The following is a 24,699-nucleotide window of genomic DNA, read 5'->3' as shown; positions in this document are numbered from 1 at the left end:
TTTATTTATTTAGTCGATTATCATTACCATTTTAATAATTCGATGGAAAGGAAAGATCGTCGATATAACGCGAAACGTATCGGTAATCATAGTGACCGACATTTATTAAATTAACCTTATCGTCGCGAGGACAATGAAAAAAACGAAATAAATATCTTACCTGTCTTTGACGTTTGCTTTTTGGTCGTTTTGTGTTTTACATGGCTGCGTGGAGTTTTTATTTCCCATTCTCCACGTTATTTCCGTACTTTATGCGACCGTATTGTAACCATACATTGCATTACTTGAGAATTTAAATTCTACAGAATTACTCGAATTTCATTGCGATATAACATTCATATTTATTATTAAAATATTTTCATTTGTTTTGTAAACGAAAATAAATAGATGGGCAATAGGACGATGTCGAGGTCGACCAATAAGGACTTTCGAAAATTAGTCGTACAAATTTGAATATGAAAAAAAAAAAAAAAAAGGAGAAAATATATTTAAACTTTTGTGTACATCTATGTAACGTAACGATATATTAATGTTTTTGTTTTAAATACAAAATATTTTATATACTCTCGATAATGGATTATATACAGAGGTAAGGGAACATAGAGACGACGCAAATTTTAAATAAGTAAATTACATAAGGAGAAACGCTAATTACAAATAACTAAATTACAATTCCCCACCGGCTTGTGCAGCCTTTTTAGGTTTTTTATTTTTACTCCATTTATCTCCGCAATAGCAAGCTTCTTTTTGAGCATCCATATAGCTCTTACATCCTAGGGCCGTAGTACCCGTGAATAGCATTTTTGCAGCTGCTTTGCAGGTATTGACAATCGTTATTCCAGAGCTTTGATATCCGTCGCAGTATTTGTACAGACATCTTTTAAATTCTAAATCGCACTTTTCTTTGTCCGAATTGCATGTGTCATAACAGATGTCGTGTTGATCGCAACACTTTGTCATTTCTGCTAAAGGCAGATACTCTTGGTTTATCTTGAAAATAGAAATAAATCACATTAAATCGTTTCTCAAATATGAAATATTGAACCTTATCGAATAGTTTTACAACCTCTATTCCCAACGAGCCGCATCCGTTACTCTGTGGTTTGTGATTCCAATCCGCTTTTGGTGTAACTCCTGTAAATACAAATCATCGCGCCATTTTCTAACGTACACAATATACGTTTCATGAACGACCAATAAGCGTGTTCGTAAATAGTACGTCCAAACGAATTGGATTTCATGGTTAGAACAATTTACAAATTTACAATTCATAGATATCGAACCTTTGATGGATTTTATCGCAATTTATGAAGAGCTTCAAAAATGACGCATTTTATACACTTTCAACATATACATACTGATGATTTTATTGTATTTTCTTCAGATCGATAAAATGAATATAGTAATTTCGCGATTCGTAAATTTATGTAAAATTATGCAATCGTTAAATGAAGTTTTCATTTCTGCAGTATTTTTCATCGTTCGACCAATAATATAACCGCAATAAAAACGATATAAAAATAATTTAGTGAGACGATGAAGAGAATATATATTTTTACAGCAAAGTACTGCCAATAAGTACATACGTACCTCCGGGACAATAGAAAACACAATTTTCTTCAACAGCGGCATCGAATACCTCATGTATATCCTTGATTTTTTTCGCTACGGTTATGGCATTTTCAAATAAATCTTGAAACACCGATTCGGCCGTTAACACAGCATCTCGTAAATTTCCCAATAATCCAGCACCATAACCGGACCACGCGTAAGCGAGAAATGTCAAAACGTAAACCAATATTTTCCGATATTGTGAGAAGTCCATCGTCGTTTGCTCGTTAAAAAATTTGATGGATACACAGTTTGTTCGATATATGTATTTAGGGATATTTTTAGGTGAATTGGCTCATCTAAGTGAAATCTACATTTGTAGACACGTGGTGATTGGAGACCCGTAAACCGTTGAATATCATACGCGTCGGACATACGTGTCTCGTATGAGCGAAATTGCATTTGTGTATGCATGTAATCAATATGTATAATTAACATTATCTTAATGACGTGTAATTAGTTCATTTTATTGTTACTTTCTATGATTCAAATAAATTATTTATTTTTATTTTTATAATTATTAATATCTTCATTTATAATAACTTGGTATCATATCTACGTAAGATTGTATAATATATGTAAATGTAAGTAGTCAATAGCTAATACAAGTGTTTCTATATTTTATGGGATAGTCTATGGATGGATAAATAATTGTGATTGTTATGAGTAATGAATTATCACCTTGTAAATACTTTTAAATCAAAGTATTTATTGAAATTGTTATTACATATAGAATTCAGTTACTATTGTTACGTAACATAGTATAGAATGCACGGTATCATGATTATTTGATATATTACATAAAGAAACCAGGTACATGCTTTTTACCAATAATTTAAAATTTATTCTGTAATTCTCCGCTATCATAAAGCTTTTTTATATCAGTACCTCCTCCAAGGCATTCTCCTTTAACAAATACCCTAGGAACTGTTCTCGCACCTGTCATTTCTCCCAATATAGATTGGATTTCTTCTGCGTCATCCCTTTCATCCAATTCAATGGCAGTATATTCTTTTTTCAATGATTCAAATACCTGTTAGAAACGTATACATTTGTAAATATAACTGAATCGATTTCGTTACGTAAAAAAGTATACATACTTGTTTTGCCATTTTACAATACGGGCAACGCGTCTTGGAAAATATAACAATTTGATCTGAAGCGATCAGTTGATCGACCATTTCTCGTGTTGCAGGCATGATCTTTTGTGTACTGGAAACTGAACCCATTGAATTGAGCTAAAGAAATTAGTTATCCAGGTATATGTGGTATTACAAGGTATGATCAATCATCTTAACTAATTAATCTTAAGATGACATTATAGATTCGAAACGACTTAGTTAGAAGTTTAAATCGAAACGACTTAGAGTTTAAATTATTGTTATTTCTTTTGCTTTCACTTACAGTCGTCGTTGTAGTTAATATAATCGGAATTATGTTCACTAGGTATATCTTCCATGGTACCAATTAAAGCTATAGTGATTTTGTAAAAATTTATACGCAGTTTATTTCTTATAAAAGAATACATGATGACTGATACACTATTGCAAGGTCGAATTACAAAATTTTTTTATACGTATTGTTATAAATGGTTAATAAACCATAAATTCATGTAAATTAAAGGACTTTATATGGTCGAGACCACACCTAGAATTCATTCAGCTTCTTAAATGATAAATTTCTCTCTTTTGTTTTAGAAAAAATTAAAGCCCGTTATTCATTTCTTATTTTAAAATATTTGGCTATTAAAAATGTTGGCTATAACGTAAATAAATTTATAAAAAGTTTTCCGATCTTTGATAATCAATGAATAAAAATATGTGAGAAGCTGCAATGCAGGGCCACCACATATGCCCGATTCGTTTTTGTTATTTCCTATATCATGTGTTCTTTCAATATAATAGAACACAAAATGTGTGTTAATTATTTAAGCTATTACAAAGTAATAAACAAATGAATTTTCGAAAACTATATAAAAGTAAATTTACCTTTTAACGTTACTGTTTCTCAACGATAGATCTCTTCGAATATCTATCACAGAGTGTCTTCAAATTTGAAAGAATATTGTTATATGATATTTAAAAATCACTAAATTTCATTAAAATGCACAGTAAAATAAGTTAAAATGATCTCGATGAATCGATAAAAACCGCGCTATTATGACTTATAACGTCGTAATCTGGGTTGCATGTAATATTGTAATCAAATGTATAATCGTAATAATAATAAATTTTCCTTGATTTTCTACTCTACCAACCAATGAAATTAAAATGCACGTCGATGATAAATAAGCTATCTAAAAAGACGTAGTCTCTGCTCAAGCGCAAGTATTTGTGCGTTCGATTGAGCCGATTCTGTGAATGAAACTTAACGCATAACTACAATCGATTATAGTTATATTATTCTCCAGTTATATAGATATATTTTATTCAACCTGATAGAACAAAAAATCTACTACTATATTTAAGATTTATAATTTTTGTTAACGGAACATGAATGAAATAATCAACGATGTTAATTTATTAAAAATTTATTTGACTTTTATATAGACGTTGAGTAATCGTCAGTAAGTTCGTTGTTTAACAATTTTATGTCAGAACGGTCGATAACGACGAGAGGAGCACGACGATAAAGAAAATTGTCTATCTTTATGCATTCTGAAGTTTATGATTATCGTGTTGGAAGTGTTCTACACTCCTGACACTTGACGTTACGAATTATCAAGTTACTTGTAAGGGCTCTTAAATACAAACATGGCGTAAGAAATAATAACAGCGAAAATGAGCAGGATACCGAAAACGGCCTGTCCAGGAGGCGGCCTTTATGTCGTCGAAGGCGAGGTCTGTCTCTTGGCGACAGCAATGCGACGAGGTACCCGATGGTCCTCGCATTCTCATCAGGTTAGAATCATTCTTGTCAATTATTTATTTTCATAAGAAACAAGTCTATTTCGAGGAATCAATATTAAATGTACATGTCCAAGCATACTGTCGTTTGTTTCTTTTTGTCTTCATTAAGCATATACATTTCAATAATTCTTAAATCAAACAGGTTGTAACGACAGTATGGCAGGTGGTTTTGAATAGAAAAGCTAAGATTTATTAAAGTAAACGAATCAGAGGATAATCATTCTTTGTTTTAATTCATATTTCCGATTTATTCATATTCGTATTATTTGGTGTTGCGATATTGTTTTATCGTTAAGGACGACGATCAGGATGCCCTTATAAAAGGCTTGTCGACATTGAAGGAAGCGTTGAATGAGGTAAAAGATTTGTCTCAGTTGGAACCTGGTGTATTCTTGGCTCCATTTCTTGAAATCATACGTTCTGAAGAAACTACAGGACCTGTTACCAGTCTTGCATTATCTGCCGTTAATAAATTTATATCTTATGGCTTTGTTAGTACGTATTATGTCATTTTTTTGACGTTATACCGAGTTTCGGATATTTCATAAATTTCATTTGATCATTTTAGATCCTGATCATTCTGCAATAGCAACGTGTGTAGAAGCAATAGCTGATGCCGTTACTCATGCTAGATTTGTAGGTACAGATGCAGCGGGAGATGGAGTCGTTCTTATGAGAATATTGCAGGTTTTAAAAGCACTTATGCTAGCACCAGCAGGGGATCATTTATCCAATGAAAGTATTTGCGAAATAATGCTTAGCTGTTTTAGGATATGTTTTGAAACACGTCTTAGTGGTATGCATTAATTAAAATTACACACAAAGAGTATACAATTTTATAAAATATTTAACATATTTTAATCACTTTTTATCGTATGCTTAGAACTTTTAAGAAGAACAGCAGAGCATTGTCTACGAGATATAGTACAGCATCTTTTCACTAGATTACCATTGTTCGCTGATGACACAAGAGTTTTATTGAGTATGAAGGTATGTTAATAATTGATCGAGTTTAACAGGTATAGAATATTCTCTTTCCTTTTCTTTTTTTATATAGAAAATGAGAACGAATAGTATGGAAAGTACACGTACTAAACATAAAAAGAATAAAATTCATTCCAAACCAAGATTAAAATCGAATGTAGATGATATCGAAGATGAAACGCATCTTTTGAGTTCAGTCGATAAAGTTAGAGCAGAAAATGTAGTTACTTCGCCTGTTACTGCAGGAGGAAACATTGTAGATATGCAAGGTTCTTTAGATCATGGAACGTCATCTGATAAAATAGAAGATGAAAAGAATGATAACAAGGAAAATAATAACAAAACCGACAATAGCAAGAGCGAGTCTATTAAGGATGAAATTTCGGAGGAACAGAAACAAGAAAATTCATTGAATGACACGAAACAAAAAGTTCACGGTGAGATAGAGAAAACTGATAGTATTAATGGATCACAAAAGGATGAAATTTCCCAAGTAGAAATAAAAATTTTAGGAAAGGAAGATATAGTTAATACAAAAGGTACATTAGAAGAAGAGTCTAATAATTCTCTTAAACAAAACGTAGCGGAGAGTCAAGGTAATAAAAATGCGCTTGTTTTACATAACACTTATAAACATAAATAAATAAATAAATATATATATATATATACACACGTACACATACACGTGCGCGCACGAATCCACGCACACATATACACACACACAATTCTTGGTCTTTTATTTTTTAGAAATACGATCAATAGATGAAGAAAAAAGTATTGACACTATACAATCACCAGTTGGTAGTGTAGAAGATTTATCCACAGACGAAAGTATTACTAATACATCTAAAATATCGAAAACGAAAGAACCAGAACAAATAGAAGAATATATTAATACTCAGGGAGTTCGGTTTATGCCACTTCAACAATTAGCACCATATGGTGCTTTGTGTGTGCGCGAGCTATTTAGATTCTTAGTTTCTTTGTGTAGTCCTCTTGATAAACAAAATAATGAAGTTATGACTCATCTGGGTCTTAATTTATTGCAAGTAGCATTGGAAATTGCAGCAGATGCTTTATCTAACTTCCCATCTCTACTTTTATTGGTGAAAGATGATCTCTGTCGGAATCTTATTCTGGTAAAAATAAAAATTACAAAATTATGTAAGATAACATGATCAAATCAAAATACACGCAATGAGTACGATCAGTATCATTTTTTAAACACTATTAATACATTGATTCTTTTGTTCGTAACAGCTTCTTGGAACTGATAGATTATCGATTCTTGCTGCAGACTTGCAAGTATCTTTTTTACTATTTGAATCACAAAGAGAGTATCTCAAATTTCAAATGGAGCATTACATAATTAAATTAACAGAAATAGTGAGCTCAGATTCTAATAGGATATCGTACGAACAACGTGAATTAGCACTTGGTATATATTTATTGAATTTTTAAACAAATTTGTTTCTCTCGTATCGGTACATCGGAACGTAACTAATATCAGTTCGTTTTATTGATTATAGAAGCTATCGTAAGGCTATGGAGAATACCAGGATTACCAGCAGAATTGTATCTGAATTATGATTGTGGATTGTATTCGACAAATCTTTATGAAGAGTTAATGAAATTGCTTTCTAAGGTATGTTAATATCAAAAACATACAAGGGTATAGAAATTATGAGATCATCATTTAAGATTTTGATTCTCTATTCACTGTGCTTTCATAGAATGCCTCTGCTCTTATGGGTAATATGCACAGTATGCAATTCATTTCCTTGGATGCAATATTTATGCTTATTTCTGGCATGGAAATTAGATGTAAAGGCTACAAAGAATTATGCAAATCTTCCAGGCATAGTACCTCACAAAATCTTCCAACGCGAGAAGAATTACTTTCTATAAAAACAAATAAACGGGTATGTTCTTCTTTTTTATATCAATTCTTTTATATAAAATTATTAAATGCACAAAATAATAAATCTTTATTTTTAGTGGTTGATAGTAGGAACAGAAAAGTTTAATGAAAATCCTCGAGAAGGAATCACGAAGCTTACAGAGCACGGGCTTTTAGGAGGTAGTCCAGGACATCCTGATCCAGAAAAGGTTGCTAAACTTTTGAGAGAAAATCCTGGACTTGACAAAAAAGCCATTGGTGAATATATAAGTAAGAAAGAGAATAAGAATATTCTTAATTGTTTTGTGCACAATTTTGATCTAAGAAACACTCGGATCGATCAAGCTCTAAGGCTCTATTTAGAGTCTTTCAGATTACCTGGCGAAGCTCCACTTATTTCTCTTTTGCTTGAAAAGTTCGCTGAACACTGGCATGTAAGTTTATAATAACTAAATAAAAGTCAATTTTTTTTCTTTTTCCCCCTTTTTTTTTTTTTTTTTTTTTTTTTAATTCAATTTGTGAAACATGATTATTAATTAAAGATTAAATTACTTCCATTTATTGTTGTAGGATAGTAATGGCAAACCATTTAGTTCAGCAGACGCGGCATTTACTTTGGCATATGCAGTAATTATGTTAAACGTTGATCAGCATAATTATAATGTCAAAAGACAAAATAATCCTATGACCGCTGACGAATTCAAGAGAAATTTAAAGAAAGTAAACGGTGGTGCTGACTTTGATCAAGATATGTTGGATGAGATATATTCTTCTATAAAGTGAGGATTTTAGAAAAATTTTTTTTTATACCACTTTTTAGCTACACGTTAAGTTTTATAATTTATTTATTACTTGCTAGGGGAGAAGAAATTGTAATGCCAGCTGAACAAACTGGTTTAGTTAAAGATAATTATTTGTGGAAGGTATTATTACGTAGAGGTGCTGGTCCAGAAAGTTCATATTTGAAAGTTGGAAATGCTAGTGAGATTGTTGATAAAGAATTAGCAGAGCACGCATGGGCTCCGATTATAAGTGCTTTGTGTAGAGCATATGACAAAGCACCAGATAAAGCTTTGCAACGCAGAGTAGCTCAGACATTTCTTAGGTAAGTTATACTTTCGTATCTTTTTGATTATTTTAACAAAAAGACAAAAAGAAAACATTAATCTTTTTTAATTTTAGCTGTGCTGCTATAAGCGCTCATTATAGCATCAGTAGTGACTTAGATACTCTTGTTGTCAGTCTCTGCAAATTCACAGGACTAGCAACAGGTGGTGAACCTGAACAAGTTGTTCTCCATATAGGAGGTAGTGGAAAATGTCAATTAGCTGCACGTACGCTTTTCAAAATTACGCATTCACATGGGAATGCTTTGAGAGCATCATGGAAAAATATCGTCGATTGCCTGCAAGCGTTGTACAAGGCAAGATTGTTACCAAAGAGCCTTACAGAAGGAGAAGATTTTATAGATCCGTCTGGTAAAGTGTCTTTGATTCGAGAATCAACAACACCGAAACAACCTCCGGTCGATCAAGGAATATTATCTAGTTTGTACTCATATATCGCGTTAGATACTTCTCGAATGCCTCATCCCGCAGAAGCAACCGCTCGCAAAAGAGCTACTGAATTTGTAGCCAATTGCTATTTAAAACAAATTATAGAAGAAAGTAAATTCTTACAGGTAAAGAATCGATCAAATTAAATTCTTAAAACTAGTGTTCCCTCATAATTTATAATTTTTAAAAATCTTTATAGGTTGAATCCCTTCGTTCACTTATCGGTGCCCTTGTGTCGGCAAATTCAGACGATGAAGATATTTCAGTTTTTCTATTAGAATTACTATTAGAAGTGACCATTCAAAATCGGGATAGAGTAATGTGCATATGGCCGATAGTGCAAGCTCATTTGGATGGTTTATTAACTACAAGCGCCAGAGAAAATCATCCATATCTTTTAGAGAGAGTAACAGTGGGTATGCTGAGATTGGCTATCAGATTATTACGCGGAGAAGAATTTGCATATACGGTTTTACCACCTTTGCTACCTTTGACTCATCTACCTTCCTCCGCTTGTCCACCCTTAGCAAGACAGATCGCTTACGGATTGTTTGAATTAGTAAAAACAGGTGCAGCAAATATTCATAATACAGAAGATTGGAAAGTTGTATTTAATTTGCTGGAGTGTGCCGGAGCGGGTGCTTTGTCACCTAAACAGACAAATACTGTAGTAGATGAAGTAGTAAATAGCAGAGCATCTGTCCTTGATCCTAGACCTATCAGTCCTGTACCGGAGTGGGTACTCGTGTCGCCAACAGGAACAGAAGCACCACTTCCGGTTGCTGCTGATACGATAGTTCTAGATCGAGACCTGCAACCTCACGATCCTGCTGCTTTAATCAAGTGTTGTGAAAGTTTAACTTTTCTAGTTCGAGATGTGGCTCACGTAACACCATTCAATTTCGAGATGTGTGTTCGTTGTATAAGAACTTTTGCCGAAGCTGCCCTTCAATGTGCTGGAAAACGTAACAGAATACATAGTAATACGGAAGAACCACTTGGTTATCAACAATGTCCTATACACCTTTTGGATTTGATGCACGTATTGCATACAAGAACTGCTCATGTTTTTCGATGGTGGGCCGAAGAAGGTGGAACCACAGAAGGAGTTTCTCTTTGGCCTCAAGCTTGGAGACCTCTTTTGCAAGGAATTGCGCGTCTATGTTGTGACGCTCGTAGACCAGTTCGTACAGCAGCTATTACAAATTTACAAAGTACATTACTCGCTCATGATTTGGCTCAACTGACGGCCATCGAATGGTCGCAATGTTTGGAACAGGTGTTGTTCCCTTTGTTAGCTCAATTACTTGGACCTATTGCAACCAATGATCCTATCGGCGTTGAAGAGACAAGAGTTAGAGCTGCCATGCTATTATCAAAGGTCTTTCTTCATCATTTAACACCTTTACTAACTCTTCCTGGATTTCTTCCTCTTTGGTTGACAGTACTCGACTTATTGCGTGCTTACATGCACGCAGACAATAGCGAGCTTTTGTTTGAAGCAATACCTGAGTCCTTGAAAAACATGTTGTTGGTAATGTCTTCTGCAAACGTGTTGGCACCTAGTTCCAATTTGTGGGCTCCAACATGGAGAGCAATCGATGGATTTTTACCAACGTTAAAGGCAGAATTATTTCCTGAGCCGCCTCCTCCGCCATTATCATCGCAAACGCAGCAAGTTCCACAAGTTATTAGTTTAATTGGTCAACAACAACCTTCATTTTCAAAAACCGTAGCTCCTCAAACAGAGCTTTCACATTCGCAGAAAGAAAATACTTGTCATACATTGGAAGTAAAATCAGGCGCATCTGAATTCGAAGGTGTTTCACGAACCGGAGGAATCCCTATTCCGATTTCTTTACCTCCTCTTGGATTTGAAAGTAAGGAAACGCAACAAGTAATCACTTTAGTAAATCAACCACCACCAAGCGTATCCAGTCCAGTTGCAGTACAGCCAGCTGCTCAACGTGTATTCGATATTTGTCAAATAGTGCCACATAAAATGGAAGTATCCGAACAACAACAGCTACACCCGCAGTCGGGATTAAAAGAAGAAGATATCGATCGACTTTCGAAGATAAATCAAAAAAACGAGTATTCTACAACGCAAAAATATGAAAAATGGATACAGCAGCATTCTTTGCAACAACAAAAATGTTCGTTAGAAGATCCCTGTACACAGCCCTTCGTTTACAAACAAAATCAGGAGTTTCAACATATGGCAACAGTGAATCCCTCACATTGTGCTGATACATCTGAGGTGAATCAATGTCTTGTGTCGTAGCAATAAGAGTGACACGTACCGGGTGTCGATTGATTCTATTAACGTTTTTTCCTTGAATTAGACTGAAGTACGTTGTAAATCATTTCGAGTTAGAACAATTTTTGATAAAGCAGCTAGTTAAACCGCAATAAATAGCGAATTAATCGGGATATTATTAGATTTAAGTATTACTTAAAAGGTTTGATACGTGCCTTATGTCCACTACGATAGTAGGAGAAAGAAAATAGTAACCAATAAAGTGCTATCTTTGTACCGAAATAAGTATCAAGATAGTACGAGATATTATTTTTATATATAAGAATCTTTGAATATTTTTATAATAAATTTTAAGAATCAATAAGACATCCAATGATATATTTCCGTATAGAAATTTATAGAAAACATCAGTAGATATTTGTACTTATTGATGGAGAATGTAATTGTCTATTTTATTTGCAGACGACGACAGTAGATACTACAGCGACAACGATGTTTAATTCTGCAGCGTATTTTAGCGAGGATCCCGCGGCGGACCGTCTGTTCGTCGTAACAAATCCTTGACGACTGTACATTCGTTATATATATTGTATTATATAACTATTTCTATAAAGGTAAAATCATGTTTTACAGATGATAAATTTTTAAGTACTATAGATCAGTATAATGTCGGGTAAAAATGAAACCATACATCTTTGGCTTGTATATTTGGCACAGCGATGATATATATATATATATGTATATATATATATGTATATACATATATGTATATATATATATACATATACGTATACATACATATATATATATATACACATAATATATTAATAAAAATATAATAATATGATATGTTATTCTACTTGATTCTCTGTACAATGTGTTATTGTTGTGGATATTTTATTAGATTTCTCCTTCGAGATAGCCAGATTTTTTGTTGGTTGTAAATTTTTGATAACCGCTCTTAAGTATATAAAACATACAGAATTTAGTATTGAATTTCGTAAATTTTCCTGTAGGTGATTCATGTGATTGTTAAAGTTTGTTAATGCTTTATATGATGCCGTATTCAGAAATTATATAAAAACCAAAGAAATAAATTTACGCACTTCAGTCAAAACATAGAAATATTTGAATCGAATCACTAATTTTTTCGACGTCTTTGATGAAATAATAATCATGATAATAAAATAAGGATTTTAATAATAATAATAATTCAATTCAAATGTATTTTTTTTTCATTAGTCTCTGATAATTTTATGATAATATTAGCATTGCATATTTGCAGAAAAAAAGAAATATATATATCGAAATTATATATTTATTAATGTTATTTTCTTTGGCGATGGAAAATTCGTTTCATTACTTATTATTAATATACAATAAAACTACTATCTAACTTCAAACGCGTATAAGTCATATCTCTCAAGTATTCCTAGTCGTTCTCTAACGTTTTTAAGTTTTTAATAGAGTTGATTATAGCACGTTTATGTCAAATTCTCGCCTTGACAGATATTATGTGTATGTACAGTATCGAATAGTATTGTTTCGTAACACTTATTCTCTTTAGATTGTGACAAATAATTAAAATAAAAGATGAATATACGCTCTTTCTCTCTCTCTCTCTCTCTCTCTCTCTCTCTCTCTCTCTCTCTCTCTCTCTCTCTCTCTCTCTATCTATCTCTTTCTTTCTTTTTTTTTCTGATATACATAAGAGTTATTATGTATTTATTAAATCGAACGTATTAATAGGAAAGTGGTGTAAGTTAAAGAATTTATTTATCAACTATATAAAAGTCTCATTATGACGTAGAATCATAATCAAATATTCATAATGTAAAAAAAGCAAAAATACGTGACGAAACTTCATGAATGGATTCTTCATTTATAGAGAAAAATGATGTTATATGAAAATGAGTTCAGAAATGCTTAATTTCTAAATTATAAGTATGATTTTAGTTTATACCAATCATGTTTGTTTGCTGGGATTATATTATGATTATATTATGACTTTGATGATAATTCCTTACGTGAAATGTTCAAAATGATCACCGATTGCTCGAATATAGATCTCAGTTCATCGTTTCATTGAGTTTCGAACAAGTTTAAGTACTTATGGTTTTTAATACGATAATCCACTTGCAGATATTAAAGACATTCAGTACAAAAAGAAATTCACTAAATATGATTACATATTTTAATATGATATAATTAATGTTTCGGTTTTAATTCCAGCAAATAAAAATAAAAATAATTGGAGTACACTAATAAGATCATACTTGAGTCTTATAATTCAGAAATTAATCATAATTTTGGGGCCTATTTTGATATAATCTATTTTTTTCTCTACATATGAGAAATTCATTTCGTAAAGGTTTGTTACGTGTTTTTGTTACACTCTTTATATATTTGAGAAAATTAAAAGCTAAAAACTTAATTATAAACTCTTCGACTCGCATCACTTTCGTTTTTTGTTATTATTAATTTTTAAGTGTAATTACGTTAACTGTTATATAACAGAGCGTTGTATCTGCATTCTCACAGATCTTGTGAAATTTGTCCCTGAGTATGAAAGTTCTGATTCCTCAGCTGATCAAAAAAATACTCCGTTGTTGTATTAACAGTAATTAACATCGAGATTATCGAAAGGAATAAAATACATCCATGCGTTCTTACACATCCGAGAGTATGTGCATAGAACGTAGAAAAAAATTTATTAGCAACGGCACGATAACATAGAATTTTAAATAGCCTTAGAATGGTCTTAGAAAAGGCGTATATATATTTTTCGTTGTTATTGACTACGCCTGCAATAATAGCCCAGAATTTTACATTTCTCACAGAGGTGTTGAGGATGTTCTTTACTTTGATCGGATACATCTAAGCCGTCGGGTTGTTCTAATGGTCTCTGAAAGTAACATGGAAATATAACGAAAGAAAAATTGAATAAAATAGAGAATTATAGAAAATAATTCGACAATTATGTTAAAGAGAATTATCAGAACAGTTGGTAACATTTTTATGATTATACGAAATCGATAAGCATTGTTTTCCGTGTGTTACGTTTACAAAAAAAAATATATATATATTTTAAATATATATATATATATATATATATTTTTTTTTTTCAACGTAGAAAGAAATTCCCGTGAAAAGAAAAAGGAAAGTCCGTCGTAACATAATCATTCGATGAATCCGCTCAAGTATTTCTGTACGGTAGTCGACGAGCCTGAGCGCGACTATGTAACTATAATTAGATTTTGCCCGTTTCACATACATATCTGCGAGCATAATACTTCGGGAAAATAATACGACAATCGACTCGATATAAACAATATCATAATAGTATGTAAGTTCATTCGAAAAATATTTAAGATCGACAATATATCTCATTATGGGAAATTATGAAAGGTCCATTACGACAGTCTCACCTGTTTATGAGGATACACGTTAATATGACACTTCATGCATTCTTGACCCATATTAGCCCAACTATTGCCCGACATCCATTTACGTTTGCATTTTGGACATTTGTATTCTCCGAAACATCTTTTTTTACCTTGATAAGGCGTAAGACCTTCGCCTTTTGGACGAGCCTAAAGTAGAAAGTTATTTTATATTTTAATTAGACGAAAGAAATATTTTTCTAATAAAAAAAAAAAAAACAATGATAATTAGTCTATCAAGTATGCAAGTTTTTTCTGTTTAACGTCTTGCTCGATAAAGAGAGATCGAGATAAGATCATCGTATGACTTAGCCGAATAACAAATATAGAGATTAATTGTAAGTGAAAAGAAAAAAGAAAACAATAATTAATTTCGTCGTTAACGCGTTTAGAGAAGACAAGGAGATAATTTGAAATTGCAAGAAAACTGCAATAGTATTATACTGTTCGAAGTAATATCAACGTATTACGATTCGGGCTATGTAAATTCATAGAATGCCTTTCGAAGCGGTATTTCTGACGTCATCAACTTCAGAGGAGTCGTTTGTTGTCTCAATTAGCGCTCAATTGATCGTCGTATCACGCTGTTATATCAAGGCACGCGTGTCGTTTACGAACGGTCATGAATTTATGGATAACGTGTAAGTTTTGAATTTTCTTTTTTTTTTTTTTTTTTCTTTTCTTTTATAGATGTTACTTTATAGATAGGACGAGATGTAAGAAGCACCATCATCGTACCTGCGGACAATCCTTGATATAGTGACCCTTTTTGAAGCACAAATGACACAAGTACGTAGACGGTGGTCTCTTCATTGGTTTCCTATCTAACAGATCCAATTCGGTAAAATGTTCAGCGAGATCACCGATACTATCGGCTAGGCTGGCACCTATTGCTCCGGAAGCATTCAAAGTGTTTTGATGTAGATAGGTTTGAGAGTTTGCTGTTGTATAATTGCTCCAGATCGCAGGCAGAAGTTTTTTCTTAAACAATAAGCAATCGCAAGACAATTTTGGTAAATTCATATCAACGAGTTTAAAGCTTCTTATGAATATTAACGATAGACAGAAGTTAAACCGTCTTAGATGATTTACCTGATCAGAAAGTTGCGCTGAGTTTTGATCGGTGATCGCCAAATATACCCAATTCAACAGGTGAGGCTGATAATGGGTTTGCTGGAGCACTTTTTGTCCTTGACTACCGACTCCGTTGATAGCACTTAGGCCAACCTGAGCCTGTTCCTGTAGTTGCAGGTGTTGTATCAGTGGTCTAGGATGGCAGGTAGCCATCAGGATTTCGTTACCGATCACAACCTTGACAAATTTCACCGTTTTCGATAACGCCGGGTTGACCGGCTTAGTTGAATTTTTGTGAGACGAACGAGCATCGCCTCAAGAGCCTTTTTTGAATCTACTCTCTCTCTCTCACTCACTCTATTTTTCTTTCTCTCTCTTTCTCTCTCTCTCGGAGAAATCGTTTCAATTACTTATCACCGAAGAACTACACTATTCATTTCATTTCGGTCGAATTGTAATTTTCTTCGAATTGTAATTGTTATTGAGATATTAAGTGCGTATTATTATCAACCAACTACTAACATCGTCTCTGCGAAATTTCCTTGATGCTCGGAGATTTCCACTATAGGATCACGAAGCTTACACCGTATTTTTAGAATGTTAACTCACCAGAAGATCGTGAATTTTCATCGAGGCGTCAAGAGTGAACAACGCTCAACAATTGACTCGACTCGACTCTTTCCACTTTCTTCTCTTCTATGGTGTCCAATCAAAAGAATTCTATCGAAGAGAATCATGCATGTGTTTCTTTATTATTCCATATGAATCTTTACTTTAGTTTTTCTTTTATATTTCTCTCTCTCTCTCTCTCTCTCTCTGTTTTTTTATATTGATCTTCAATAGAATTTTTAACACAGAGTCTTTCTTCTCGAAGATCAGTGTTTGTACACGTCACAAGTATTCAAACGGATTATGATCATCACAAACGTCGTCACGAGACTCTTTGCAAATGTTCATTGTTCACTGTCGAACTTTGTCTTCTCTTTACGATCGTTATCACCCATTTTTTCCTTTTATTTTTTTCGGAGAAGACACGACAATCATTCATCGAGTCGACCCAATTTTGAGTAAAAATCTTCTCTACGACTCTTGGCACTCTCGTTCACATACTGCCACCGTCTCTTTCCCAGTACGCGAACCAGTAGAAAGACGTACTCGTTCTCGCACACATAGTCGAAGATCCCCGCCATGTGGTGCATCTATTTCAGTGCTCGCTCTCGACTCGCTACAGACTATCGCTGCTAACAGATACGCCTTGAACAAATTCTGAACACGATCATGCTTCTTCTTTTTCTCTTTTTTGTCGACTTTGCCATTTTTTCATCGTTCACATCTGTACACTTTTTTCTTTCTCTTTTCTTTGTATATGTACATGCATACATGTATATACATACATATGCATATATATATATATATGCACATATACGTGTGTTTTTTAATTTTTAGATGATTATTATTAATTACTATTACTTTTAATTTTTAGATGATTGTTATTAATTACTATCATTGTGTGTAGGAAAATTATCCCATCATTTCTCATAGGACAAGAAAGATATGTTATAAAAAGAAAAGAAGAGAAGAAAGTGAAAGAAGCATCCCGTTTAGAATTCATTTGAGGCGAATTTCTAGCGAGTCAAACGTGAACATTGAAATAGACGTATCACATAGTCGAAGAATTACAGCGCTATGCGTACGATCAAGAGTATTTATGTAGATATGGATGTATGTATGTGTATGTATGTACGTATACATATATGTACATAGGTACGTAAATACGTACGTACATATGTACGTATATATGTATGTATATTATATATATACATATATACATATATACATATATATATATATATATATATATACGTACGCACGTGTGCGTGTGTATTTGTCCGTGTTTAAATACTGTGCTATATGTACATATGTACGTATGTAACTATATATATGTATACATACGTATATATGTACATATGTAACTACGGTTATGTATGTATATATGTAATTATGGGTATGTATACATGTATGTAAGTAAATGTTTGTACATTCGTCATTTGTATGTTCGAAGAAAACTAATGATTAGAATTTGAGAGAGTTTCAATTTCTAAATAAAGATTTAATTTCCATAAATAATAATCGCGGGAAAGAGGCCACGTCGAACAATTCCCGTAAAACACGCGATCGGAAAGCGTTTGGCAAGACCGCAGACGGAAAGTCATCGAACTCCCGTCCATAAATAGTTTACAAATTCTATTCGCGTTAATCGATTACGAGTATTCGTTCAATGAATTGTGACTCGAACGTATCGAGAACGTGACTGTATTTCTGATTGACTTCAGATTAATTAATTTCGAGATATAGATCGATATGATTGAATTTTTTCAAGTTTTCGATTTCATTTATGTATATATGTACAGTTACATTCAGTATTCGCTCGTTGATTACTTTTTATTATCGTATTACCTTGAAAATTACTATATATCAAGGTGATCATTTTTTGATTTTAATTCCCTTCAAGGATATTCAAGGTGAATAGTGAAAAGAAATTCAATGAAAATTGAAGAAATATTAATTGAATCTTTCGATCGTAATCGGTTTCTGTAAAGTAAAAATCGGAAATGAATGTTTTTGAAAATTGTTGTGGAACTGGAAAAATATAAGGTCGTTTTTCCTGCTTCCCGTACAACTTCAATCTGACACCTCGTCCAGCTGACAAGACCTTGGAAAAGTTTCTGGCATTCGGCAAGTTCGCTGGGATTGACCTTTTCCACGAGCTTACGCAAGGTTGAGCTTCCTCGGTGCTTTCTCGGCACGCAAAGTTCAGACGCTCTTTAGACGTTAGAATTTCACTCCAACAAGTTCTCTCTTACGTTCACTTATTATCTTTCCTCCCATTAAGATCGAAACGAGTTCTTCCTTTCTTTGAAATTTCATCCTCGTAAAATATACGAAGAGTTATTTAAAGAATTAGGAGAGACATAGTCTTTCGGTTCTAATCGAAAATAATTTGTTAATGATCGAGATTAATTTAATAAGAGAAATAAAAGGATGACAAAAAGGTTAGGAGGGTAGGTCGTGACTATTCGTATCATCCTGTAAGCTCATCGCTCTTGGTACCTCTCCTACTCCTTCCACCTTCACCCTTAAAACATAATAAGCCTCCTACGGCAAGCAGTTTAGCTATTATTGACGAAAACAGACTCTCTGCTCTAATTGCGAACCGATCGATAAGCATCGATGAGAGACTCCTACGGTACCCTGAGTAGCAGTTGGAACTTATCCTTGCCGGAGTTCGCGTCGAGGAAAGTTCATTTCTCTTTCTCTCTCTCTCTCTCTCTCTCTCTCTCTCTCTCTCTCTCTTTCTTTCTTTTTAGAAGAGTGATAGAGTTTTTGAAAATTCGGACTTCGGATTCTTTGAAAGTTGCTCGACGTTGTTTACAAGTGGACGATATTTTTCGAAGAAAATTTTCTCTATCCGTTTCTTATTTTCTTCTTTCTGTTTTTCTTCTTCTTTCATTTTGCTTCGAAGTTTTGCCTATTAGGAGGACGAGCACGTGTTTGTTGTCGGCAACGACGAAAGTGTAACGATCGAAAGGGAGTTTCGTTTCTCGATTTTTATTTTGCTACGTTCATCGCAACCTGTTCATTCATTTTCTTCGCCATTTCTTTCTTCTTTCTTTTCTTTCTTTCTTCTTTCTCCGACATTTCTAGAAAGTGGATTCAGAAAGTATATCAATTTTCTTTTCAAAGGTTTCGCGAATGAATTTAAGATGATTGCCAATGATCGGTTGGACAGTGTCCCGATGACATGAAAGGGTAGACGGAAAACAAAATGGATAAATACGAGAATATTGAAATCGTCGGTGAAGGTAGTTACGGTATCGTGATGAAATGTAGACATCGTGAAACCGGCCAGATGGTCGCGATAAAAAAGTTTTTAGAAACAGAAGAGGATGTTCAAGTTCGAAAATTGGCCCTTCGAGAGATTCGGATGTTGAAGGTAATCTGTGCGTCCATTCGTATCTGATTTCTCTAATTAGATTAGTTTCTTTTTTTCAGTATTATTCTCTTCAATATAGAAACTGCATCATGAGAACATCATCGATATGATCGAGGTCTTTCGCCGTAGAAAAAGATTTTATTTGGTTTTTGAATTCCTGGATCACACTGTCCTCGATGAATTAGAACGATCCCCCGATGGTCTTGGATTAGAAGTTTCGAAACGCTACATTTTTCAAGTACTTCGTGGCCTGAATTTCTGTCACAATAGTCAAGTGAGTGATCAACCATTGGTTAATGATTCTTTCGTATTGCGTGCATCAAGATGAGTTTTTAAAGGACAACAATAAATTTTCGTCTGTGAAAATTTTATGATTTTTGAAAAGACGTCATACTAATTTTTTGTTTGTTATCTTCTTTTTTTAGCAAGATTTCAAGATAATGTTTATCTTTATTGCTCTTCTTTCTCATTTTTTTTTTTTTTTTTTCGATAGGATGTTAACTTCTTTATATTAGAATTTGAAAGAAAATTACATTTCGATGAAATATTTCTATATCCATTAGTTTTTCTTTGCTTTATCGTTTCATTTTATATGCCTTTAACATTTCATCTTTATTATAAATAAAATTTAAGGATAAACGTGATATAGTTGAATAGATACATTAAATATCGACCTTCTTCGATACGTTAACAGTTTTCGTAGCAAGGTCGCTTTAGATAAATACATATGCGTATACAATGAGCAGCATGACAATTGCTTGTATTATACATAAATGATATTATTGTAAAAAATGAAAAGCGTCGTTTAATATTTGCGATCGAGCACATAAAGAAATCGTCTGAAAATTTATTACCACTATATCGTTTTACATTTTTATGTTGTATTTTAGTAATAAATATTTACGTCTATATCAAATAATTTTTTATTAATTCAGAAAGTTTTCCAAATTAGATTACTGTTAATCAGTAAACAAAATATATAGTAAATGTGCCAATTTTAAAGGTCGAACGAAATGTATATAATCCTTAACAAATTTTCTGGCTTTGACGTAAGATTTTGGATGCAGCTAACGTGACGATTGCGACGTTCCTTATTAATAGTCATATCGTAGAAGCAACAACGCCAGCAAGGATTAGTTGAAGATTCGTAGAAATAATCTTTAGAAAATCTCGAATATACATAAATCTATTCATTTACGGTAGCATTAGTAATTGGTACTGAACTGGATAGCACTAATTATGAGGTACCAGAAAAAGTCAAAGTTTAAACCTTGTTTTATGCCAGATTTTTGCTAATTTACATTCTTCCATTTGACTTACCTTAGAACAATTCGCAAAATATTTTTTCTTGATCTCATGTTGGCAAACTGAATACATTCCGATCGTATATATTGTAGAAATAATATATGCATTAATTTCTTAATAACATAATTACATGTATCAAATGGAATATGCACGAAATGAACTTTTTCAACGTACTGATCTGATTTTTTTTCCAAGAAATAAATAAAAGAAAGTAAAGTGATTCTTTTTTATTAATAGATTATGCACAGAGATGTCAAACCAGAAAACGTCTTGGTATCGTCGAACGGTGTGATCAAACTCTGCGATTTTGGTTTCGCACGATTAATCAGCAACTCGAAAGAATCCTGTACGGATTATGTAGCAACGAGATGGTATCGTGCACCGGAACTTCTCGTTGGTGATTCGAGATATGGCAAAGAAATTGATATTTGGGCGGTCGGTTGTCTTTATGCTGAAATTATGACTGGCGATCCAATTTTTCCAGGAGAAAGTGATATCGATCAGCTTTACAGAATCACTAAAGTCCTAGGTAAAATTTTAACTGAATGGATATAATGAAATTTAATCATTGTTAAATTAATTATTATTTTGTTCAAATTCAGGAAGTATTCATTCACTTGGTAAAAACCAAGTGTCAATGGGACAAAACTTTCTTTCTAGACCATTACGATTTACCTCCGTCGATGAGCTCATGATTTCTCAAGAACCATTATCCTTACGAAATCTCTTTCCTTCGTGGAATTCAGAGAGCTTGGATTTTCTTTCACAGTGTCTTCGTATGAATCCAAACACCAGACCTAACTGTTCCGCTTTACTCGATCACTTTCTTTTCCACCAGGACAATTTTAGTGAGAAATTTCTTGAAGAATTAAAAATGTATGTTGCTAAGGAGTCGTACTTAAATTCATTTTCAAGGAAAAAGATCCAGGATCGAAAAGTTTTTTCGGCTAAGCAAAATCTTAGAGTTTGCCGCGGCAGCGCTGGAAAGTAAAATTTTATCTTCTCATTATCTATTTCATAATTTTCATATTCCATTTATTGACAAACAAATCGAATTTATTTAAGGTGGCAAATGACGATTTTACACGATACGAAAGAATTATGCAACAAAATAGAATTCGATAGTACCGTCGAAGAAATACAACGAAAACCAGCCGCTTTACAAATCAGTCGTCCGCGAGAAGTTTGCTACTTTGGTCCAGTCTCCGTGATACCTAATACGACTTATATACGAAGGTTGGAGCTTAAAGGTCTTCGAATAAAAAATTCGAAGGGTTGTTCCTTACCAGCCTTAACGCCAAAAGGTTCGATACAAGCGAAAATGAATAGTAAGAGAAAGAGGCTGGATTTGCCTTCTGTCAATCATTAGAAATGTACATTTATTTCTTAATCAGTCTTCATTGCTTTATTATATAATTTTTCTTTCTTTCTTTTTTTTTTTTATTCTTTAATAAGTGTCTTTTGCTTTCGAGTTGGATACTTAGTACGGTCGATGAAAGTAGATACGAAAATTTTTTATAATTTATATCAAGTTTAATTATAATCGGTATAATATATAAAGGGACTTATTTTATATTCAACTTATTTTAATTAATTAATCGTCGAATTAGCTTAATCATCTACGTGTGAATTTTTTCTTTTGATGGTAAGAATTTTATGATAAAATACTACTACGAAATCATATTCACGAATATGTAATATATTATCGAGATTATGGTTTCTTTCGCTATTGAATATGTGCGTGCATAATTTCGATATATTCTATAGAATATATAAAAGAATTTTATTGACGAAGTGACTTACATGATTTTTGATTGAGGAATAAAATAATTCATTATGATGCAAGACGAAATATCAAACGATATTATACTATAATAATATAAATATAATTAATGCGGAAATGTAGAAGATTTTGGCTGTGGTTTAGTATGAGAAATTAGGGATCATTAACGAAGCCATTCCTTCGGTAAACAGTTTAAATGACGTGATAATCTATTTTATATTTCCAAAAATTGTAAATAAAATGGAGTCTTATTTAATATGCTTATGTAGATATATTTGTAAAATTTATTTGTTAATTTAAAAACTTTTATCATAAGGATTGAAAAGTTTTGCTTTATGATACGAAAAGCGATAGCTGGAAAAACGAAATTGACAACATTAAAATTGCTTCCGACATAATATTGAAAATTATACGAAAAGCTAGTTGAGGATTAACTTTAACGAGGCGAAACGCGGCATTCGGACATAAACGTACACGTTTCCTGACCTGATCTACTTGCATAATATAGACGGCCAAAGTTCTCGACTGTACCTAAGCGTGGCCAAGAAAACTCTAGCGAAATAGTATACGGAAGAAGATGACTTTTTATAATTCAGTACTTTTCGATTGACACTTAGCCAATGTATCCAATTTGTATCGATTCTGTAATTCGAATCTAATGTTGAATTTTAACGTCTATAGAATATTGCAATTGTTTCAGATGATTTTGAAAGTTAAAAATTTGTTCAAATTGCAATTTCACTTAATGATAACTTTCAACGTAAATTAAAATATAAGTTTAAATTTCGCGCGTTATTTCTCTGAGAAGTTCCTCGAACGTAACTACCGTAATATTATATCCTCCTATTAGGAAATACGTTTAACAGAAGAGAATTCCGAACTGTTTTAAAATTTCACCGACTGGATCGATAAAGTAGAGATTTACACGTGCGAAGATTTTTAATAATAAATTATGATATTACAATACGATTTATTTAATGCATTCTTATTGTTTAATGCATTCTTATTATTTCGAGAATGTTTACATAAATACATCGCTATTTTCCTTTTCACTTGATCTTCCTTTCACGATAAATTTACTACGACTTTTATCTCTATTCCTCGTGCATATAGATATACGGATTGCACATTAAAATTCTGAGGCAGAGCCATCTAGCGCGGGATTCTTAAAATACCAAAATGTCGTTCGATAAAATTTTGTGGATATTTCTAAATTGAAATATCTTTTTATCACGAGGAATTTATTTTCGTCAAGACTCTTCATCATCTTTCACTCGAAACGTGTGTGACTTCAGCGACAGGTATGGACAAAATATGAACTACAAGCGCAAGGGGGGAACTTTGTTCCCACCATGCGTCTATCGTATGAGTATATAACTTGTGCTTATACCCCTCTCACGCTGCATAACAATTTCGTATAGGTTAACGTAAGTAGTGTTAGTAACCTGTGAACTTAACTTTCAATCTTTCGTATGTATATCTTCTTTGATAGCAATGTCGTCTTGCAGTAATCCATGCTAGGAAACGATGTTGGTTTCATGACATAAAAAATAATAAATATAATTGACAAATATAATAATTAGAATATAAATTTGCGACAAAAAAGATTTTGTGGAATGTTTTTTCAAAAATAATTATTGAATATTTATTATATAATTATTTATATTTATTATATATTATTATTATAGTAATAGTAGTAATAACATTAATAATATAAAGTGGATTACATCTACAAAAGAAACTATAAAAAAATAGCTTCGGAAGAAAAATCTTGTAGATAATATAGAAATGAAAACTCTTGATCTTTATAAAAATAGTATATAATATACGTATATGTTCACTAATTATTATTTTTGAAAAAGTAATCGATAAAAGTATAT

The 24,699-nt window shown here is 32.7% G+C and overlaps 6 protein-coding genes across 10 annotated transcripts in view; 2 read left to right on the top strand and 4 right to left on the bottom strand.

Annotated features, from left to right (window-relative positions):
- LOC122632322 (FACT complex subunit SSRP1-A-like) overlaps window positions 1-258 on the bottom strand; it is a 1,204-nt gene extending 946 nt beyond the window's left edge. Inside the window, exon 1 of the mRNA XM_043819007.1 lies at window positions 161-258. Coding sequence (XP_043674942.1) covers window positions 161-228 — 68 coding nt within the window. The 5' untranslated portion in view covers window positions 229-258. The remainder of the gene's footprint in view (window positions 1-160) is intronic.
- LOC122632320 (group XIIA secretory phospholipase A2) lies at window positions 5-2,128 on the bottom strand. The gene is made up of 3 exons (XM_043819004.1): window positions 1,591-2,128; window positions 1,067-1,134; window positions 5-990 (listed from the first exon to the last, which is right to left on the bottom strand). The coding sequence occupies exons 1-3, from the start codon at window positions 1,823-1,825 to the stop codon at window positions 667-669; spliced, it is 627 nt and encodes a 208-aa protein (XP_043674939.1). The 5' UTR covers window positions 1,826-2,128; the 3' UTR covers window positions 5-666.
- Window positions 2,129-2,300: 172 nt separating this feature from the next.
- On the bottom strand, window positions 2,301-3,837 carry LOC122632321 (glutaredoxin-C4-like). 2 transcript variants are annotated; one of them, XM_043819006.1, is made up of 3 exons: window positions 3,600-3,837; window positions 2,712-2,849; window positions 2,301-2,644 (listed from the first exon to the last, which is right to left on the bottom strand). In XM_043819006.1, the coding sequence occupies exons 2-3, from the start codon at window positions 2,838-2,840 to the stop codon at window positions 2,447-2,449; spliced, it is 327 nt and encodes a 108-aa protein (XP_043674941.1). In that variant the 5' UTR covers window positions 2,841-2,849; window positions 3,600-3,837; the 3' UTR covers window positions 2,301-2,446. The 2 variants fall into 2 exon arrangements, with proteins under 2 accessions (XP_043674941.1, XP_043674940.1); XM_043819005.1 differs by lacking the exon at window positions 3,600-3,837 and adding an exon at window positions 3,016-3,143 and having other exon boundaries at window positions 2,712-2,830.
- Window positions 3,838-4,086: 249 nt separating this feature from the next.
- LOC122632313 (Golgi-specific brefeldin A-resistance guanine nucleotide exchange factor 1) lies at window positions 4,087-12,827 on the top strand. 2 transcript variants are annotated; one of them, XM_043818979.1, is made up of 15 exons: window positions 4,087-4,511; window positions 4,817-5,015; window positions 5,089-5,316; window positions 5,404-5,510; window positions 5,578-6,100; window positions 6,252-6,643; window positions 6,765-6,942; window positions 7,034-7,149; window positions 7,238-7,426; window positions 7,503-7,838; window positions 7,975-8,183; window positions 8,264-8,509; window positions 8,587-9,085; window positions 9,160-11,220; window positions 11,683-12,827. In XM_043818979.1, exons 1-15 carry the CDS (start codon window positions 4,392-4,394, stop codon window positions 11,782-11,784), a joined length of 5,505 nt encoding a protein of 1,834 aa, XP_043674914.1. In that variant the 5' UTR covers window positions 4,087-4,391; the 3' UTR covers window positions 11,785-12,827. The 2 variants fall into 2 exon arrangements, with proteins under 2 accessions (XP_043674914.1, XP_043674915.1); XM_043818980.1 differs by lacking the exon at window positions 4,087-4,511 and having other exon boundaries at window positions 4,874-5,011.
- Window positions 12,828-12,881: 54 nt separating this feature from the next.
- Window positions 12,882-16,930, bottom strand: LOC122632319 (zinc finger CCHC domain-containing protein 24-like). Its single transcript, XM_043819003.1, has 4 exons — window positions 15,756-16,930; window positions 15,402-15,644; window positions 14,649-14,813; window positions 12,882-14,125 (listed from the first exon to the last, which is right to left on the bottom strand). Exons 1-4 carry the CDS (start codon window positions 15,948-15,950, stop codon window positions 14,012-14,014), a joined length of 717 nt encoding a protein of 238 aa, XP_043674938.1. The 5' UTR covers window positions 15,951-16,930; the 3' UTR covers window positions 12,882-14,011.
- A 1,458-nt stretch (window positions 16,931-18,388) lies between these two features.
- On the top strand, window positions 18,389-23,087 carry LOC122632472 (cyclin-dependent kinase-like 4). Of its 3 annotated transcripts, none has more exons than XM_043819266.1 (6): window positions 18,389-19,298; window positions 19,482-19,731; window positions 19,811-20,005; window positions 21,274-21,565; window positions 21,639-22,023; window positions 22,102-23,087. In XM_043819266.1, the coding sequence occupies exons 2-6, from the start codon at window positions 19,564-19,566 to the stop codon at window positions 22,403-22,405; spliced, it is 1,344 nt and encodes a 447-aa protein (XP_043675201.1). In that variant the 5' UTR covers window positions 18,389-19,298; window positions 19,482-19,563; the 3' UTR covers window positions 22,406-23,087. The 3 variants fall into 3 exon arrangements, with proteins under 3 accessions (XP_043675201.1, XP_043675200.1, XP_043675202.1); XM_043819265.1 differs by having other exon boundaries at window positions 18,389-19,312; XM_043819267.1 differs by lacking the exon at window positions 18,389-19,298 and having other exon boundaries at window positions 19,590-19,731; window positions 19,791-20,005.
- Window positions 23,088-24,699: the final 1,612 nt, after the last annotated feature.

Source organism: Vespula pensylvanica, chromosome 10, assembly GCF_014466175.1.
Source record: "Vespula pensylvanica isolate Volc-1 chromosome 10, ASM1446617v1, whole genome shotgun sequence".
Taxonomy (NCBI): Eukaryota; Metazoa; Arthropoda; class Insecta; order Hymenoptera; family Vespidae; genus Vespula; species Vespula pensylvanica.
Note: the sequence above shows the minus strand (reverse complement) of the source record. Positions and strands in the feature narration are given on the sequence as shown.